This window comes from Bos mutus, chromosome 19 (genome assembly GCF_027580195.1).
Source record: "Bos mutus isolate GX-2022 chromosome 19, NWIPB_WYAK_1.1, whole genome shotgun sequence".
In the NCBI taxonomy this organism is placed as follows: Eukaryota; Metazoa; Chordata; class Mammalia; order Artiodactyla; family Bovidae; genus Bos; species Bos mutus.
Window position 1 is genome coordinate 40428131 of NC_091635.1, and position 21186 is coordinate 40449316.

A 21186-nucleotide genomic window follows, 5' to 3' on the forward strand; every position below is an offset into this window, starting at 1 on the left:
AGCCCTCACCTTCCTCCCTGGCCTGCAGCTGTGAAGCATCCGTAATTGGACGCTCCACTGCTTCAGCTCTTGGATTATTCAAACTGCAGGATTTCCAGGAGCCTCGGGTTTCAATTAAGGATATGACCAGGCAACAAGATGAGCACGATCCTCTTACCATCTATTTCATGCACATATTTCATGCGCATGGGCAAACCAGTAATGTCTGTGATGATAATAATAATAAAATTCGCCAACATATACTGTTTACTACATGTCAGGTGCTAAGTGCTTTATATATCAGGTTATTTCATCCTCATACCAATTTAATTAGGTATTCATCATATTATTATCATTCTTCAAGATAAGGAAACTAAGGCCCCAAAAATTTCAGTTAGCTCAAAGTCACACAGCAGTTAAGTGGCAAACTTGGGATTCAAGCCCAAGCAATGTGGTCCTAGACCGCATGCTCCTGAGCACCATACCAGTGACTGTACATTTATGCAGAGCTTCTTGTATGCCAGACCCTATGCTACATATTTTCTGTATATTATTTCATTTAATCTTTATAACATCAGGTGAGATATGATTATCTCTGTTGTACAGAAAAGAAAATAGGTTCATAGAAAAATGAAGTAATTTGGTTAAGGGCACAAAATAATAAGCAGCCTACAGCTTGGATCCAAAATAGGTTCTTCTGATTCAAAGCCAAGCTCTTAAAACCATTGGTACAGAGTCCTAGCCCATCTAATTTACTAGTGTTCATGAAATTAGGCCTGGAACATCATCTAGTCCAATCACCTTATTTTAGAAATGAGTAGCTGTAGCCTGGAAAGATGAAGATTTAGTGGCGAGATGGAGTAGACTAACTTTGACTCCAGAAAGAGCTGGGCTCTAATCGTAACCCTGTTCCTTATTAGCTGAGTGACTCATTGGGTAAGTCACTCATTGAGTGACTCAATGTTTCTAGACATTATTATTATAGAATAAGAATAATAATACTTAGCCTCATGGGGCTGTATTGATTAAAGTATGTGTGTAATATATACTTCTACTAAACACTCAGAATGGCAAAACAATATCATTATACTCAGGTATTCCCAAACAGACTGATAGTTTCAAAAAGTCTATTCTTTATGATTTGAAATAATAGTATAAGTGGTTGAGTAGGTTGTGAGGAAGGCCCCCCAAATCTAATCAATAGACAAAGATGCCAGAAAATTGCATTGTACTTCTGGAACTTTGCTGAGTGTCCTGCTAATTCCAAATGTGCAAAATCCCTGTGCATTCCATTGTCACAAATAAGTTAATATTCTACTAGAACAATGACACTGTGGTGGACATGACTGATCACACATGCATAATCCACATGGTTTTAAACTTCTAGTGTCCTTTTCATGATTTTGCATCTGGAGCAAGGGACCATGCTTGTCAGCAGTGCACAAATATCAAGATTGGTAATGCAATCTAGCTACATTTCGAGGGTCCCTCTATTTGGTTGCCATGATTGGCACAAATATGCCCATGTGACCAGTTCTTCATAAAAAGCCTCAAAACTTTTATTCTAATAGTTTTTTGGTGGTATCTTTAGGATTCTCTCTCTATATAGTATCGTGTCATCTGTAAAAAGTGACAGTTTCACTTCTTTTCCAATCTGGATTCACTTCTTTTTCTTGTCTAATTGCTATGGTTATGACTTCTAATACTATGTTGAATAAAAGTGGTAAGAATGGGCATCTTTGTCTTGTTCCTGATCTCAGAGGAAATCTTTTCAGCTTTGAGTACAATGCTGGCTATAGGTTTGTCATAAATGGTCTCTATTATGTTGAGGTATGTTCACTCTATACTAACTACATTGACATCTTTTACCATAAATGGATGTTGAATTTTATCAAAAGCTTTTTTCTGCATCTATTGAGATGATCATATAATTTTTATTTTTTAATTTGTTAATATGGTTCATCATATTGACTGATTTGCAGGTATTAAATCATTCTGGCTACCTTGGGATAAATGCAACTTGATCATGGTGTACCATCCTTCTAATGTACTGTTGAATTTGGTTTGCTAATATTTTGTTGAGGATTTTTGCATCTATGTTCATCAATAATACTGGCCTATAATTTTCTTTTTCTTATGGTATCTTCATCTGGTTTTAGTATCAGGGTGATGCTGACCTCATCAAATGAGTTCAGAAGTGTTGCTTCTTAAATTTTTCGAATACTCTGAGAAGTGAAGTGAAAGTCACTCAGTTGTGTCCAGCTCTTTGCGACCCCATGGACTATATAGTCCATGGAATTCTCCAGGCCAGAACACTGGAGTGGGTAGCCTATCCCTTCTCCAGGGGATCTTCCCAACCCAGGGATCAAACCCAGGTCTCCCACATTGCAGGCGGATTCTTTATCAGCTGAGCTACCAGGGAAGCCCTCACTTTGAGAAGGGTACATGTCAATTCCTTAAATGTTTGGTAGAATTCACCTATGAAGCTTCCTGGTTCTGGACTTTTGTTTATTGAGAGCTTTTTGTTGTTGTTTTTAATCACTGATTTAATTTCTTTACAGGTAGTAGTCTGTTCATATTTTGTATTTCTTCCTGATTCAATCATGGATAGTGTATGTTTCTAGGAATTCATCTATTTCTTCTAAGTTTTCCATTTTGTCAGTGCATAATTATTCACAATAATCTCTTGTGATCCTTCGTATTTTCTCTGGTATTTGCTGTAACTTCTCTGTCTTCATTTCTGATTTTACTTATTTGGGTCCTCTTTTTCCTTTGATGAGTCTGGCTAAAGCTTTTTCAGTTTTGTTTATCTCTTCAAAGAATTTGGTCTTAGTTTCATTGATCTTTTCTACTTATAATTTAATTCCATATAGAATTAATTCTATATTTATTATAGAATTAATGTAATTCTATATTTCATTTATTTCTGTTCTGATCTTTATTATTTCTTTACTTCCATTAACTTTAGGTTTCGTTTGTTCTTCTTTTTCTAACTCCTCTAGGTGTAAAGTTGGGTTGTTTATTTGAGTAAATACTAGGATAAAATATTATTACCATAAACTATGGTTTATTCTGTCAATCAAATAAAATAATTTGCATAGAGGTAATCTATTCTTTATGGTAAAAAAAAAAAAATTCAAACCTGAGATTCAAATAGACTGCTTTGAGGGAAGATATTCCACACGTCTTCATATTAATAGTTTGCTGTTAGAACATTCCAACACGGCCTCAGACAAGGAAGGGCATCAAAGGCCTGTGCTGGACCTCTCTGGAGTCTGTTGATACACACATTTTTTTTCTTGCTTTTTCTCTGAATCCTCTGTAAAAAAAATCTTAGTCATGAGTACAGTCTGCTACTGAGTCTTATAAAGTGAAAATGAAAGTCACTCAGTCATGTCCAACTCTTCAGTTCAGTTCAGTTCAGTCGCTCAGTCGTGTCCGACTCTTTGTGACCCTCATTCTCCAGGCCAGAATACTGGAGTGGGTAGCCTATCCCTTCTCCAGAGGATCTTCCCAACCCAGAGATTGAACCCAGGGCTCCTGCATTGTAGGCAGATTCTTTACCAGCTGAGCCACAAGGGAAGCCCAAGAATACTGGAGTGGGTAGCCTATCCCTTCTCCACCGGATCTTCCTGACCCAGGAATTGAACTGGGGTCTCCTGCATTGCAGGTGGATCCTTTACTAACTGAGCTATCAGGGAAGCCTGAGTCTTATAAATCCTTCCAGCAAATCACTGAATGAAACAATGGTGAAACTGTTCAGCCATTTCTGACATTGTTTTTCACACTTTTGAGACCCACCCTCTCAAATACATAAACAAACAGCTATGGTTACCACTTGGCCTTAGTGAGAAGGGAACTTGGAGATTTCCAGGACATTACTTTGATTTTTGAGGCTCAGGGAGACATTCTTCTGTATGAATATAAGTCAGGTGTTTGTATCAGTCAAGATAAACGAGGTAATGCTGCAGTAACAAATAGCACCAAACATTTCAGTGGCTTAAGATAACAATGGTTTATTTCTCACTCTAGGATATGTCCACTGAGGGTTGAATAGGAGCTCTGCTCTGTATTGCCCTCTCTCTAAGACCCAGGATAACAGAATTGCTACTGTTTGGAACAGCATATATTGCAGTAGCCAATGAAAAAGAGTGCTCTGAAGGGTCTCACTCCAACACTAAATGCTCTGCTTTGGAGGTTGCACACATCATTTCCATTCAAACTCACTGGTTAGAACTAGGCAAACAGTCCTACTCATTTTGAAGGGAATCATGAATATAATCCTACCTACCGTGTTCCTAGACAGCAAAAGAGAATCTAAATATTTAGTTTATGGTCTTAATGACAAGCACAGATCTTCATTAGCTGGGGAAGGCCTAGTTGGGCAGATCTGAAGTATTGCACTGACCACCTTCAAGAAACAACACACTCTATCAGAAAGAGGGATGCAAAATGGCAAATTCTCAATAGGTAGGATGGATATGGTAGCAAGCCGAAGGGCACATTTCAAAATCTCCCTGGGGCGTGTTTGAAATGGCTGATGTTTGAAATGATGATGTTTGAAAATGGCTTCAGGAAGAAAAGCACAACACAGCCCTTGAGAATCATAAGCTCTAGAATATGTCACCGATTGGTCCTACTGGTCCAAAAAAAAAAAGAAGAGGAGAAGGGGAAGTAAAGAAGAAGAAGAGGCAGAGAAAATGAAAAAGGTGTTAAATGCTAAAGACCCCAATAGTCTGTCCATGAAATTCTTACTTGAAAAATAAACAATCTTTCTCTTGTTGTTTAGTCGCTAAGTCATGTCTAACTCTTTTACGACCCTATGGACTGTAGCCCACCAAACTCCTCTGTCCATGGGATTTCCCAGGCAAGAATACTGGATGGGTTGCCATTTCCTTCCCCAGGGGATCTTCCCAACTCACAGATTGAACTCCTGTCTCCTGCATTGGCAGATAGATTCTTTATCACTGAGCTACCAAGGAAGCCCACAGTCTTTCTCTTATTGTTCATTAAATACAATATGCCCGCATTGTGTTAGAGGCAGGAATACTAGAATTTTCTAAAATGATGATCTAATGTACACAATTTACGGACTTGAAATCCAGCAGGGGAACAGAGAGGCAAACCATTTTAATCCATTTTATAACTGTTCAAATGAATGTGCAAGTTCAGGCAAGGATTGTGGGGCCAACACTGCACTGGTTTTCCAAAAGCCATTCACAGTTCCCCTTCTCCCTTAACATTCTTTACTATAGACGCTGAAGACTGAAAATTCGTGATTCTCTAAGCCCTCCTGGCAGCTGAGGCCATACTACTCAGTGTTGGCCAATAGCACGGAAGTAGCAGTTGCTAGGTAGGACTTGGGGGAAAGTCTTTTAAAGGGCCAGACAGCTAGTATGATCACTTCAGTCTGTCTAATCTCATTCGATTTAGGGGCTAGAATAATCACTTTGTCTTTAACGCAGAAGATAACTGGGGCTGGAGGAGAAAGGCTAAGGGCAGAACAATAAGTTATGGCAGTGATTTAGATTAGAGGTAATGGAATAAACCTCTGCATATTCATGAACATTTATAAGCACCTCCTATATGTCAAGAACTATGACATTCTGGGGCTACAGCGACAAATAAGATACAGGTCAGTATAAGGGTGCCTCTCACCATGTCAATCACATTCCCAGGGCAGGAATGAGGGATTTTCTGCCCCCTGCTCCAAGTTCAGGCAACACAAGCAGGGATGGGGCCCAGAGAAATTAAAGCCAGCCCCACTCTGCAGCAATTCAAAGGGACACCAGGACTGCTACAGTAATGGAAAGAAAGCGACTTAACAGGCGATGCTCTTTTTATGTATATATCTCACCCAAACTAGCCCTGATGTTGCCCCAAATCCGGTCTAGTTATTTTAAATCACTGCATGTGGCAAATTAGAAGATGAAATGGCACAGTTGTAGGAGAAGCCTGGACTCAAAACAGTCCCACTTGACTGGTGGGAATGGTCTAGAATTACAGAGTGACGATTACACAACTTGGCGAATACAGTACAAAACTCGACTGTCCGTTTTAAACAGGTGAATTTTATGGCATGTGAATTCTCTCTCAATAAAAGTAATCAATTAGTTAATTATTCGGATGGGAGAATAAACAGTCCCACCACTTAGCCCTAAGCAAACTTGGGCTTGTTGGTTAACAGGTCTGTTTCCTCAACTGCAAAACAGAGAACAGTATTACCTCTTTTATAGTAAGAAAAGAACAGTAGACTGTTCTGAATATTAAATGTGATCACGTAGGTTAAGCATCTAACACAGTGCCGTGCAGGTAGTAGAAGCAAAATATCTTCTAGTTTCTTTCTTCCTAAGTGCCAATAAAATTTTTAAAACAATCATTTTTGCAGCAGCCGCAAGACGTGACATAAGCTCTAGGCAACCTCCCTTCAGACAGTCTTATCTCAGGCAGACAAGAGCAGGAATCAAATGGGAAGACAGGAACACGAACCAAAGCTCTGCTCACTGCAGAAAGACTGCAGATTTACTCTGCAGCTCCGCAGTGCAGAAATAACGAGCAATTCACGCAATGGAAAAAACAGCTACACAGACAGAGCAGTGGTAAAGAAAGTCGGTCAGGCACAGACATTTCTGCCTATAATTCTAGTTTAGAATCCAAACAGAATCGTTTCCTAAATAGCCAAATCCACCCCAACACCTGGTCAAGTCTGTGTGGCCACAACACCCAGCCCTGATGGTTAGAGGTGACCCAGGTCCCACTCTTGCTATGGTTCCTCAAAACCAGACTGAACCCAAAACAAATCTTACATAACCAGAATCGTCGGGCACAGTACCACACTGGAATTTAAGTCTCCACTGAGCTTCTCCTTTGTGACTCTTAGAAAATCAACCGGCTACTTATCAAGGGAAGATCCCCTAGAGAAGGAAATGGTAACCCACTCCAGTATTCTTGCCTGGGAAATCCCATGGACAGAGGAGCCTGGCGGGCTACAGTTCATGGGATGACAAAAGAGTCGGACATGACTTAGTGACTAAACAACTTATCAAGTACCTGCTGTGCACCCAACCTTGTGAAAGATAGATACTGTTGTGAGGGAGAAAAAGGATAAGCCATGATCCCTGCTTTTGAGGAGCCAGCTAACCTCTTAGTTTGAGAGCAACACTTTAGAGTAAACATATAAAGGCATCGTGCCTTGCACAGAGCAGTGGTTCCGTTGTTATTTGTTCACTGGGTCAATGAATCAATAGATGGTACAATAATAAAACGACTGTGTAAGTATGGGGCTCACTCGAGGAACCACAAGATGGGTTGGAGTACTTGGAAAAGGCTTGTGCCAGAAGCTGCTAGTTGCCTACTCAATATCAATTCTCCCATTTTTCCTTGCAACAGAGACCCTATTTTATTTGAGGTGGCCATATGCCCAGATAAAATACTACATTTCCCAGCCTCCCTTGTAGCTAGAGATGGCTAGTGAACTCTAAACAAAAACCGTCAAGAGAAGCTTCTAGGAAAGTGCCTTAAAAGGCAGACCAACAGCTGCTACTCAGTCTTATGTCCTTTCCCCCTTTCTTCTAATTCATGTCTGAAACAAGAATGTGATGGCTGGATTTCCAGTAGCTATTCTGGACCATGAGGAACCTTGGGACAGAAAAGCAAAAAGAAACGTAGATTCCTGACAATTATAGGCTCGCCATTCTCTCCCTGGACTGTCTGCCTCTAGAATTCCTTTATATGAGAGATAAAGAAACCTCTATCTTGCTTTTTGGGGGTTTTGTTGAATGCAGCAAACCCATACCTTAACTAATACAAGTTTCCACAGAAAAAGCCAGGCCTTAAAGGAAAGACTCACAACTGGGGAAGAAAAGGAGGGAGGGCATCTCAAATGCCAGAAAAAGCACTGGAAAAGACACTGACAAGAATGAGCACTGGCTGAAGCCAAGAGGCTAGAGAACAGGAAGTAAGGAGAAGACAGATGATGGTTTTGCAGTGGAGACAGGGCTTGATTGGGGAAGGATTAGGGACCACAGATTTGCTCCCTCTGAAGGAGCAAAACATCATTGGACCTGGAGCGAGGTAAGAAAGGAGAGAAAGAGGCAGATGAAGAGGCTTGGGGAACTTCGTTCCATGAAGAAATATAAGTGTGAGCTGTGGCCTGGGTCAGCCGACTGAAAATTCCTGGACTTAAGACAGTAACAATAACACCATCTAAGATTTATTAAACACTTATGTGCCCTGTTGTGTGCGTATGGACTCTACACACATTATCTGACTGTGGCTTCATGACAAGAGTATCATATAGTCTTATCATTATCACCTCCACTTGGCAGACAAGGGATTGGGGCTTAGAGAGAGTCAGTAACTTGTCCAAGGGAAGCCATACAACCCTGCAAGCTAGGCAACATCCAGCCCATTCTTCAGAGGCGGAAAGTGTTTGCACCATTCTTTCAAAGCCAGGAAAAGGTATGAAGATCCTGAGTTCAAAACACAAAGATCCAGAGACTTCCCTGGTGGTCCAGTGGTTAAGGCTCTGCGCTCCTAGTGCAGGGGGCCTGGGTTCAATCCCTGATAGGGATACTAGATCCCACACGCTGCAACTAAAAGATCTTGCATGCTACAATTAAGAACCAACTCAGCCAAATAAATTAATTAAAAACAACAACACACACATACACAAAGATGCAGAGTTAAATACAGAGCCAACTGCTTTGTGAATAGACTCTTCATCAGAAGAAAAACAGATCAGAGGAATGCAAAAGTTTTCAGGCTTGGGTGCATTTACTACTTGTAGAGGAGGAAGACATTGCTAACAAGCTCACCCACACCTGCCTGGCTGGCTGGTGTTCATGAAATGTAGACAGCGCTAAGATGGTGGAACATGCATTAGAAAACCAAGCAAACAGTGATGGCATCCGCATCACTTCGGTTACGAATGAATTGTAGCCAGCCACCAGCTCCTGTATCTCTAACAGTTTTTTTTAATATCTCTCCACAACAGAGAATAGGGGAAAAAAATTACTTTATCACATCTAAGGCTGAAAATTTTGAGTTAAGACATTCAGCCACAGCCACCGAACACAAGAATTTCTTCCTGAAGCAAAAATCTCGTTAGTCACTAACGGGAAGAGAGAAAATAATCCATCAGGTTACAAATAAACTAGGTAACATGAGTACCTAGTAGGAAATATATTTCCCATGAAGATTAAGAATAAAAATTCTCTCTTGGTAGCCTGGCAGAATCTAATGCCAGGGCCTCCCAAGTAGAGAAATCTGAAATCTACACCAGGCTCAGGAAAGCCTTACATATTGGAAGCTAGAAAGTGTCAGCTTTGTAAGACTGATCCAAGTTTCATGCTGTCTCTACTACAAGCTGTTTGAGGCTGGGTAAATGTCTTCACCTCTCCCAGCCTCCACATATTCATCTACAGAGTGGGAAGAATAACTTCCACCCACTAAATGAGGTTAAATGAGACAGTCTGCTGCGCCTGTTACTATGATTTCGACAGGACTCACATCTTAAGCATTCTCGGCTTAAAGTTCCAAGAAAGAAAAGACCGTCGGCTACAATGGAAAGAGCCCCGATCTGGCTCCTAGACTCTGCTTGAGGGTCATGACCGTGTGACCCTGAGGTTATTATTTTTAGGGCTCGAGGATCCTCATATGACTGAGGAGGCGCAGGAAGACTCTCAGACCAAATCTAAGATCCTTTCTCATTTGAGGCCCTTGCATGTCACTGAGGTTCTAAATGGCAGGCCTTACTTAGTCACTCATTTCAGGATTTAACAAGTTACCTACTGGAAAGTTGTTCCTTTATCTAAAAAGAAGCAAAAAAGTTTCTACCCTAGAAGCAAAAAGGCCAACGAGAACCTTGAGGGTAGGGCACCGATTTTTGCAGTCTTGACCCTTAACACAGACCCGGCACAAAGCAAGACTCAGATAAATCCTTGATGAGTGGAATGGATGAGTAAATGAACGAAGGATTTTTGAGGGCTGGCAAAAATAAGACTGTTTGTCCTCCACTAAGCCAAGTTTAATGCAAGCAAAAAAAAAAATGCTACCAATTTAAAATATTAATGATATTTACTTCATCATCTGAATGACGATCAGAATACCAGATGAATGGCACTGCCAGTCAACGTGGGCTTTTGCTGGGAGAGTGCACTTTGGTCCACGTGTGGCAGAGGGGACACCATAGTCTACAGAAGGGACACATAAACTTTGAAGAAGGACATGTCACCCAGGGTGCAGATAGCAGGGGTGATACAGAAGCATGCCAACATGAAAGTGAAAATACCAGGGCCTCCACATGTGGCTGGCCAGTTGTTGGGAGCCCAAGAGCTCCCAGCTAAGGCAGGGAGACCTAAAATCCAGCAGGCAGACTGCTCACCTGTGAGGCCAAGGCCACAAGGAGTCCCATGGGCAAGCGGCAACCCTCATGGTTGACCTCAGCAGATGAACTGGGGTCTGTTGGGGACTTTAGTGACAAAATAATATATAATACACATATATACACACATATGCATTTAAAGGTCAGTGTGTGAATAAAGTCGTCAGCTCTTTAAGTATTTTATTGTACGTCATTTTCATAACTACCCTGAGATGTAAGTGCTATCATTAGAGGCAGTATAGCTTGGTGTTTAAAGGCAAAGACTTGCAAGTCAGACTGCATGCATTCAAATCCTAAGTGCCACTTAGGGTAACCTTGTGGGTTACCAAGGTACCCAAGCTGGGTAACCTTGGGCAGGTTTATTTAAGCCCTCTGAGCCTCATGCTTCTCATACATAAAATGGAAACAGTAGTAGGGCCCGTCTTATGAAACTGGTGTGTGGTATACATGAGTTAACACGTGTAAAATGCTTAGAACAGGAACAGGCACAAAGCAAGTCCTCAGGAAGTGTTAGCTTTTCTTGTTATTTCTGTTAATAGAGACTGAGATGTATTAAGGCCAGCGGCTCGTTCACGGCCTCACGCCTGCTGCGGGGCTGAGCCTGAGCACACAGGTGGGTCTGTCTTCACAGCACATGTGACCCAACACGGCTGATTCTAGCTCTGCAGCCCCCAGCCCCACCCCGTTCGCATCGCCGCCTTCATTCATGCCATCCATGGCCTCAGTACCAACAGGGCAATAAGACGCTAACTGGAAGATACTAAAAGAACTGGTATTCTGGGGATTTCCCTGATGGTCCAGGGGGTAAGAATCCGCCTTGCCATGCACTGCAACTAAGACCTGTGGCAGCCAAATAAATAAACACTTTTAAAAAATAAAGAAAGAAGAACTGGCATTCTAACTCAAACCCTGATTTGTCTATTATGTGTAGAACAAACTAAATGTGTCTTGGTATGGGGGTCTGCAGCTCAGCTAAGAGAAAACGACCCTTTTCTAAGGAGGAAGGCACTTCTGCCTTTGGGCCTTTTTATGTGAGGTCTCACATGCTCTCTCTCCTTGAAACTCTGAGAGGAAAGCAAAGCCTGAATTGTGCAATAAAACCCGATGGGGTGAGGCTCTCTGAGTAGTGACAATGGGCATGATTCCTGGTGGAGAGGGAGGAGCTTAAGGGCCAATCCAGCCAGAGAGCCTCATAAGCCAAGATCACCACCCTGCCCTGGGTCCTGCCCTGCTTCTGGAAGGTTCTAGAAAGAGTCAGAGCCTGGCTAGGGAAAAAAAAAAAAAACACAAAAACCCAAACCACCCGTGATCCAGAATGATCTGAGAGTGGAAAGCTCTGAAGCACTGACTCAAAGAAAACGACCCAGAGTTGTAGTTAGTTGTAGTTTGTTAATACTATGGGTACTTACTATTGCCAGGCCCTGTTCAAAGCCCTCTAGAAATGATATCCCATTTATTCTTCATATCAATGGTATGATGTCACCTGTGTTTATTAGTCCCATTTAACTTATGAGAAAACCAAAACACAGAGAATTCAAATAACTTCTCCCAAGGTCATACAAGCAGTCTAGCTTCAGAGCCCATGGTCTTTATCAGCATTTTCAAATCTTTAGAACCAGCCCTTAGCATGAAATACATTCTACATCAGCACCCAGTATACATTCACAAGTATACAGAACCGAAACAAAGTTTTAAAGCAGACTACCACTCACCATTACTGTGTGCAATGCACTCTGATGTTTTCCATTCTATTCCATTCCATTAAAAAAAAAAAAAAACTATCACTCAACAAATATTTATGGAACACCTATTATGTGTTAGACACTCTTAGGCTTTGGGGCTATGTCAGTGGATAAGAGATAAAAATCCTTGCCCTTTGGAGCTTGCATTTTACCAGAGAGAGAGAATGAATAAGATCCACGTGCAAAATTGTAGCATCTGAGATGGTAATTTGGCAAGAGCTATGGAGAGAAGTGAAGCAGGGAAGGCCAAGGGCAGGCAGCCAGAGGAGGCCTATGACGCTTTCTCTCCCCATCATGCTGATTCCAGTGGGCTGGCTGTCACCCACAGCTGGAAAAGCCTGTCCTCTAACCTCTCCATTCCAGCGCCCTCTGTATGTCTGAAGGCTCTTCTGCCTAGACTCTGTGCACGTGACACTCGTATGTGACCATGTGCACGCGTGTATACCTGTTATAGGAGTGCATGGATGTTTTGCATGCCTGTATGAATATGCATGTCCACCTCTATTCGCTTCCTCACTGGGGAGGTTTGGGAGACACGAGGCAGCGCCCCCACACGCAGCTTTCCAAGGGCTCCCTACACAAGCCTGCCCTGCAGAAGGATCCTGGAATGGAGCCTGAAAACCAGCTCAGGCACCATGAGCCAATGCCATGAGTGCCAGACATGTGCCCTGGCTGGAGTCCTCAATTCAGAGGAAGGGAAATTTTGTTGTTGGTGGTGGTGGTGGTCCACCCAGAGAGACCACCTCTTGTAAATCGTTAGGGCAGAGGGAATTAGTTCCCAACCTGAATCAAGGTGCTCTATGTGCTAGAGTGCCCTTAAAGAGAGAGGAGAGAACAGAAATCAAACCACTACCTGGGGGAAAAGCAGTGCATCAGGCACACCTGGCAGACTGATTGATGTGGGTCTGGGGGGAGACGGGATTGCAGCCAGCTCTAAAGCGGCCCTGGGCCCCTTGGGTAGTCTCTATGGAGGGCATTTGGAACTTGGCACTAGAATGAAATCTTCAGACTCTAAGTTAAAGGGGGCACATAAAAATGTGACTAGCATGGGCAGCAAAAGCATTGCCTATGGGAGAAGCAGCCAATCTCTGCTAATGAATAAGCGTAATTGATCACAACAGATGACTTGATGGCCCTTCCAAATGTGCTTTTAGCAAAGTGGACAGTTTTTCATTCAAATGCAAGCTCACCCAGATAAGATCTAATAATGGAGATTTTGGAAGAATCCCAGCATCCGTGATTTCTTCTTTTTTTTTTTTAATCCTTCACTGAACAGGGAAAACATCTTAAGTTCCTGGCTTGACCCAACCAGAGGACAGTTTATGCTTTCCCTATGTCTGAGGAGACTCTGACAGTCCCTGGGGCAGCAGAGGGTTGGTCACAGGACAGCCCACATTCCTATCTGTCTTTTCCTCTTGGGCCCCTTTCCCATTCCTGACCTGTGGGGAGCTGGGTGGGCAGGAGACTGCATTCAATTCAATGCAATATCCATTTATTCAATAAATACGTACTGAGCAAAAGACCCTGATGCTGGGAGGGATTGGGGGCAGGAGGAGAAGGGGACGACAGAGGATGAGATGGCTGGATGGCATCACCGACTCGATGGACATGAGTTTGGGTAAACTCCGGGAGTTGGTGACAGACAGGGAGGCCTGGCGTGCTGCGATTCATGGGGTCGCAAAGGGTCGGACACGACTGAGCGACTGAACTGAACTGATATGCAAGGCACCGTGCTGACCACTGAAAGGGGATTCCACCACAAGATGGCTAAGCTCAGGTCCTGTCCTCAGAAGACAGGGCAGATATGAGGAGAAACAAGAAAATGACAGGAGGCCCCAGGGGAGGTCCCAGCTGGCTCCAACAAGCACTTAATCTTTCTGAGCTTAGGTTTCCTCCGTTATCAAAGGAAGGCCCGGCTGTAGGCATGATCTCTGGCCATTCCGCCAGCTCAAAAACTCTATGATGCTAAGCCCTCCCCTTCCCACTCAGGCTCCTAGGAAGCTGACAGACCAGGCGCTGCCTTCTAGGAAGGAGACAGTCAGCAAAGGAAGGGGGTGCTGAGGGTATAATGGCCCTTTCCCAACGTGAGAGCTTCCTTCATTTTGGCCAGAACACAAGCTACAGGCTGGAGAAGATGCGAGAGCCGTTCAGAAAATTAAGTGGAAGTTTGAGACTTCCATATCGAGGAATCTAGGGAAATGGGAACCGCTGGAGTCTGTGCAGGGAAGGATATCAGTTGTGGCGCCGGGGAACCTAGCCGACCTGCGAGGATGAGTTGGAGGTGGGGGTGGCGGTGATGCTGCAATGAAGTAGAAAGGCTGAGGCCCCAAGTGAAAGATTCCTCCCACGGTGTGGTCGAGGGCATCATCTTTTCATCCCCTGTCATCGTCATAATGTTTATTTTCTCAAACTCGCCCAACCGAAATCCACTTTGCACCATCATTTTTAAGTTCTACAAGTGCCTTCAAGGTACACACGTAAATCATATCTCCCTTCTGCTCAGGCGCCTGAGGCCAAACAGGACCATCAGGGTGTGCCAGGAAGGGGTGGGAGATTCAAGATACAGGATACAAGAGGCGAGGATGCACACAGGGGTGCGCCTACCTGCAAAGGAGCCGTCCTCGTGGTCGGAGCTGTTGCGGCTGCAGTCACTGCCCCTCTCGGGCGAGCTGTGGCTGGGCGAGTCCCGCTCGGGCAGCCCTAGGAACCTCTTGCGCCGCCACTGGGGGAGGTGCTCGCGAGCCCGACGCCGGGGGGGCTCCTCTGCCGCCGGGGGCGAGCCCCGCCCGTCCTTGGCCTCTGCCTCCAGTTGCTCTAGGTCCCGACTCCCGCGCACCTGCCGCCGGCCCCCGAGGATCAGGTGCATCCAGCGATGGGAACCGTACGCCCGCGCCGGCTTTTCGGCCTCATCGCAGGTCCCGGGCCGGCAAGGGGCCACAAGCAACTGGCTGAGGGCGAATTTCTCGTTCAGATCCACCATCTCGAAATCGTGGTCACTGCTGTCGCCCCCATCGTCCGCGCCCGAGGCGGCGTCCGCCTCGCCCTCCTCCGAGCCCCGCCCCGCGCGGAGCCCGGCTGACCGCTCCTCTCTCCGGGCGCCGGGAGCCGTGCCATGGTGGCCTGGGGGCGCGCAGTCCTCCCGGGGCCTGAAGAGGAGGCGAGGCTGCAGGAGCTGCTGGTGGATGGCGGCGGTCAGGCTGCGCACCGCGCCCCCGGCCCCCGCCGCCCCGGGCCACGTGGGAAGGTCCAGGCACGCGTAGGGGGGGCTCTCGGTCTTGGCGGCCACCGCCGGGTCGGGGAGCGACGGGCCCCGGGGGTCTCCATCACCGCCACTCGCTGCGCCCTTCTCCTCGCGCTGCGGCCGCGGCGGCGGCTCCCGCTCCAGTCGGGCCGGCGCCGGCTCCTCCGCGGAGGCCCCCCCGCAGTCGCCGAGTCCGCCCTCCGGGCGCCCGCAGCCGAGGTCCCGCTTTTCCAGGGCCGCCTGCAGGTAGACGGCTTTGAACTTCTCCTCGGCCAGCACCTGTTGCAGCCACTTCAGTTTGAGTTTGCTGCGCTCCAGCTCGCGTTCCATGTCCAGCACCGAGTCCAGCTGCATAACGGGCACCTCCTCCCCAGGGAACTCGGCCCGCCAGTGGCGCTCAAAGTCCTGGGGGTCCCACATGCCGGGCGCCCCTTCGGGCCTCCGGGGCCCAGCGCCTCCGCGCGCAGCGGGTTGGGGTCGCGCCCGGCTCTCTCCGCGCTGACGCAGTCGCCTGCTCTTTACTTCTGCTCCAGATAGAAAATAAGGGAAAAAATAATAATAATAAAGTTTTTTTCCCCTTCCGCCCTCGAGCCCTTTTCTTCTTCTTCTGGGTTTCGCCTCCCTGACGTCATTGGCCACCGGCGGCGGCGGAGGCGGGGGCCTCGGGGCCCTGGGTCCGCCCCCGGGGGCAGAACGCGAGGAGCCCGCGGTCTGCGGCCGGGGCTCAGTGCCCGGCGGCCCCCGGGCTCCGACGTCTGGAGAGCTGCGGCGGGGGCGGAGCCTCGCGGGCGCCTCTGGGCGGCGCGGGCAGCTGGGAGGCTGCGAGAGCGCCCGGCGGAGCGGGCCTGCAGAGCAGCCCATCCCGTAGGCGGCCGCCGTGGGCCCGACTCGCATCTTCCCGGCCAGTCCCGTTGCGCAGCTCCCGCCGCCGCCGGCGCAGACCGCACAGGCTCTCCGCTCCGGACCGCGGGGCCGCGAGGCCAGGGAGGCGAGAGCGGCGGGGAGGGAGCGCGCGGGGGCGCCCTGGGCCGCAGCCAACCTTCAGCCGCCCGGCCCTCCGCAGTCTTGCCCGTCCGGGTCACGGCGGCGCCTGGGACCGAGAAGGAAAAGGTGCGGGAAAGGCGATGTGGCCGTGCGGCGAGGGCAGGTGTCAAGGGAGCCGTCGGCGAACCGGCGGGGTTGTCCCTGCCTTGGATTTATTGAGCGCGTTGAACTACTAATTCGGGCCTCTCTGGTGTCTCAAACGGTAAAGAATACGCCTGCAATGAGGGAGACTTGGGTTCGATCCCTGGGTTGGGAAGATCCCCTGGAGGAGGGCATGGCAACCCACTCCAGCATTCTTGCCTGGAGAATCCCCATGGACAGAGGAGCCTGGTGGGCTACAGTCCATGGGATCGCAAGGAGTCGGACACAACTGAGCGACTAAGCATACACACACAATTAACATGTCCAAAATCACCGAGCTCCTTAATCTAAAACGGGATGAGACTGTGTGTGTGTGTGTGTGTTTGAGATCCATTAAAGCTTTCTCTCCACTGCTCACTAGAGCTTTTCAGGGGAGACACGGGCAAGGATGACAGCTCCAAGTGGCTCTGCTTAGAGGCCCCTGTGACTTCAAAGCTGAGGATACCCCCATGTGACTCCTTGTGACTGAATCAAACCAGGGCTGGCAGGGGACTTAGACGCTGACCTGGGCGTCTAAGAGGACCCTCCACTTTGCTTCCTCTTTGTGGCCTCAACAATTCTTCTGAAGAGAAAAAGAAAGGAGCTGGGGACCCGGGGCTGGGCTGACACTGGGAGTGGGGCAGAGGGAGGGCTCCCGCCTCACCCGCCTCACCACCTCTTCACACCTGGCTGCACCCCTTCTCCAGGGTCCTTGGTGAGGTCCCACTGTCTGCGGAGAGAGGGCCTGATCAACTGTCTCATGCTCTCTGCAAGGGAGGACCTTGTTGGTGACTCACATTTTCTTCATTTTAAGGATGAGGAATTTGATCCTGTAAGAGGCTTAAGTGACTTGGCAGCTAGGAATTCTTCCTGGCCACAGTGCCCTTTGGGGACTGGAGTTAAACTCAGTGACCCCTCCTCTCCAAGTTCTCACCACTGGCTGCTCATATAAACCATCTGAACAGACCATCCTTCTTCCACCTTTCAATCCCTTTCAGGCTGTCCCTCAAGGCTGGTTAACGGGAAGATATCAGAAAGATATTTCTTAACCACAAATGGGGCTTCCCTGGTGGGTCAGCAATAAAGACTCCACCTGCAAAGCAGGAGATTGGGGTTCGTTCCCTGGATGGGGAAGATCCCCTGGAGGAGGGCATGGCAATCTAGTCCAATATTCTTGCTTGGAGAATCCCAAGGACAGATGAGCCTGGTGGGTCTACGAGACAGATGAGTCCATGGGGTCACAAGAGTCTGACATGACTGAAGCGAATGAGCAGGCATGCAACCACAAATGAGACACTGTCACTCTTCTGTTCAAACCCTTTCCTACCCCCCACCCCCACCCCGTGGCTCTTCACACCTCCAGGATGGAGTCCAGACTCCTCTCCCACAAAGGAGATCTTCCCACTTTTGGTCTCTACCCACCTCTCTGCCTTCCTTGTAGGCTTAAGCTTTATCAACTCCATGCTGTCCCCAAAAACACCTTGTTCTTTTTTTTTTTTAAATTTATTTATTTACTTTATTTTTGGCTGTGTGAGGTCTTAGTTGCAGCACGTGGGATCTTTACTTGCAGCACATGGACTTCTCTCTATTTGTGGCGCTCGGGCTTAGTTGTCCTGCTGCTGCTCTTAGGGTCCCAAATAGGGATCGAATCTGGGGGCCCCTGCATTGGAAGGCACTGGACCACCAGGGAAGTCGCAATGACATCTTGTTCTTAAATGTACCGTTTTCCTCTTCCTTAGAACTCCTGTCCCTCCACACAGGCACAACTACCTGCTGCCTGGAGGCTCCAACTCTCCTTTAAGATACGGCTCTATCTCTGAGAAACCTTTTCTGGTCCCTCTCCCTCCTCTTTATGTCACACTCCATCTTATACAAAGCTTTATCTTTTTGCCCTTGTTCCACTTTATGGCAATTATCAGTGACATCTTTGTTTCCCTTTCTTTCACAGCTGCTCTCAAGGTCAGGGATTGTGTCTTTTCCACGTGTGTATTCTTGCTGCTTCTTGTAGAGCGTGATTGAGAGATAGCTGATAACTGTTGAATGAAATGAATGAATGAATGAACAGGCAGATGACTGGATTCTCACCTTGCAATTCCTACTCCAATTGTGAATCACTCCAGGCTGGGAGCTAATGTGCTTCCCACTGAGACTTCTCAACTCTGGCATTTCCTTCCTGGACAAAGTCTGTGTTTACTCAGTTTTCCAACATTCCTTCTTCCTTTTTCTTTCTTTCTTCTTTTTTTAATTTGGTGTGTCACTGGTATGACTCATTACTGTTTGTGACCGATTGCCATGGGGAAATGGATATGTTTTCAAATACGTGAGTTGAGTGTCCAGCTCCTGTGATTTCTCAGTCCTTCACCTAGTCCCTCAAGCTGCTGCTTTTCTCCCACCTTTGTTTCATGTTTTGAAGACACTGTCCCTACCTTCTTGAGGCCACCACTATCTTTGTCCACTGGGAGGGACTGAAGCGCTTTCAGTGTCCACAGCCAGCCAGTGCAGGGGTTTTCCATCAAACAGAGTTCACAAGCATCTTGGCCTCTGTTAAGATGATGGCATCCAATCCAATCACTTCATGGCAAATAGATGGGGAAAAAATGGAAACAGGGACAGACTTCATTTTCTTGAGCTCCAAAATTACTGCCACCGGTGACTGTAGCTATGAAACTAAAAAGATGTTTGTTCCTTGGAAGGAAAGCTATAACAAATCTAGACAGCGTATTAAAAAGCAGAGACATCACTTTGCCAACAAAGGTCTGTCTAGTCAAAGCTATGGTTTTTCCAGTAGCCATGTATGGATGTGAGAGTTGGATCATAAAGAAGCCTGAGCACTGAAGAACTGATGCTTTTGAACTGTGGTGCTGAAGAAGACTCTTGAGAGTCCCTTGGACAGCAAGATCAAACCAGTCAATCCTAAAGGAAATCAGCCCTGAATATTCATCGGAAGGACTGATGCTGAAGCTCCAATAATTTGGCCACCTGATGCCAAGAGCCGACTCACTGGAAAAGACCCTGATGCTGGGAAAGATTAAGGGCAAGAGGAGAAGGGGGCAACAGAGGATGAGATGGTTGGATGGCATTGCTGACTTATTAAACATGAGTTTGAGCAACTCTGGGAGATGGTGAAGGACAGATAAGCCTGGTGTGCTGTAGTCCATGGGGTCACAAAGACTCAGACATGAGTGAGCAACTGTACAACAACAACAAGATTTCAGAATGGTGCAACTTGCCTGGCAGTTCAATAGTTAGGACTCTGAGCTTCCACTGCAGGGGGTGTGGGTTCCATCCCTGGTCGGGGAACTAAGATCCTGCATGCTGCATGGTGCAGAAAAAAAAAAAAAGAAAAGGTTTCAGAATGGGGGAGAAATGCAACATAGCAGAGACAGATAACCCTAGTCAACAGCATATTGATTGGAGGATGTTTTCATATTTAAATACAAAGGAAAAAACCCTATAAGTTCCTATAGGCATCAATTTCTGAATTTGTAATTTCCCTGGGAGGATAGTTTCAACTCTGTCCTTTAATTAAAGCAGCAGTTGGATTCCCTTTTGGTCAAAGGAAGTGGTTACCAATACCACTAATTTTTTTCCACGAGGACCAATATAGCCAGAAATGCCAACATTCATCTTCTGTAAACAGATCCCAGGAGCAAACTTCATTGTCTCTAGCTGGTGGATAGTTCAGCTTTATTACTTGGCTTTGGGTCATCATGGGGGCAAGGGTAGAGTGGCTGACATTTATTGAGTCCACATTTCTAGTGGCCATATGGCTTTGATTGCATCTAATTTCTCACCACAACCCTGTGAAGAAGGTGTTATTGTCAAGGTAGTGTGAGACAGAAATGGAAGATCAAAGAGGTTAGAGGTCATACAGCTAATTTTCTAGATTCTAAATCTCAGTAGCTTTGGTTTGGCCCAGGTGCATCTGTTATTGGCATTCATTCATTCAATAAATATTTGTTGAGCATCATTAACTTCCAGAGACTGGCAAATCAAGTTTAAACTTTGTAACCTGGCATATCAGATTCTTCACAATGACTCCTCTGACCCCAGCTTACTTGTCCAATCGCATTTCTTGAATTTCTTCTGCTTGCTGCACCTATTCAGGTCCCCAGTCTGAAGACCCTTTCTGTGTTCTGTGCGACCTCCCTTTGGCCCATCGTGGATTTCTGCAGCAGGTGCAGCAGATAGTTCCCATGGCTGTTGGGGTCTCACTGCAAACACCCACCCCTACTACTCTCCACTTTTGTGCCCTAGGATGTTTCTCAAGCATCTCAGATGGAAGCTTCTACAGGGGGCAAGTTATCCCTGGGGCACCTATGGCTGGTGGAAATGGGAACTGGTTAATAAATGCTGCAGGCTCCTATCTTTGGAGAGCCTGTCTGAGGCATATACTCTGCATCGTTGCTCAGGGATCTTCAAGAGGAATGACAGTTGGTTCACAGTGGTAACCAATCCATGATGGGCTCTCTATTGGATTTCCATTCTTGTCTGTCTCCCTCTCCCTCACTCCTGCTTCCTGGAATCATCTCCTGACTATGGAACTTCCCTGGCGGTTCAATGGTTAAGACTTCACCTTCCAATGCAGAGTGTGCAGGTTCGATCCCTGGTCAGGAGACTAAGATCCCATGTGCCACACAGTGAGGCCAAAATTTTTTTTAATTAATAAAATGTAA

The 21186-nt window shown here is 46.5% G+C and overlaps 1 protein-coding gene across 1 annotated transcript in view; it reads right to left on the reverse strand.

Moving 5' to 3' along the window:
* ABR (ABR activator of RhoGEF and GTPase) overlaps positions 1–15950 on the reverse strand; it is a 185874-nt gene extending 169924 nt beyond the window's left edge. The window contains 1 exon segment of the mRNA XM_070390306.1: positions 14710–15950. Within this exon segment, the coding sequence (XP_070246407.1) occupies positions 14710–15766 (1057 nt within the window). The 5' untranslated portion in view covers positions 15767–15950.
* Positions 15951–21186: the final 5236 nt, after the last annotated feature.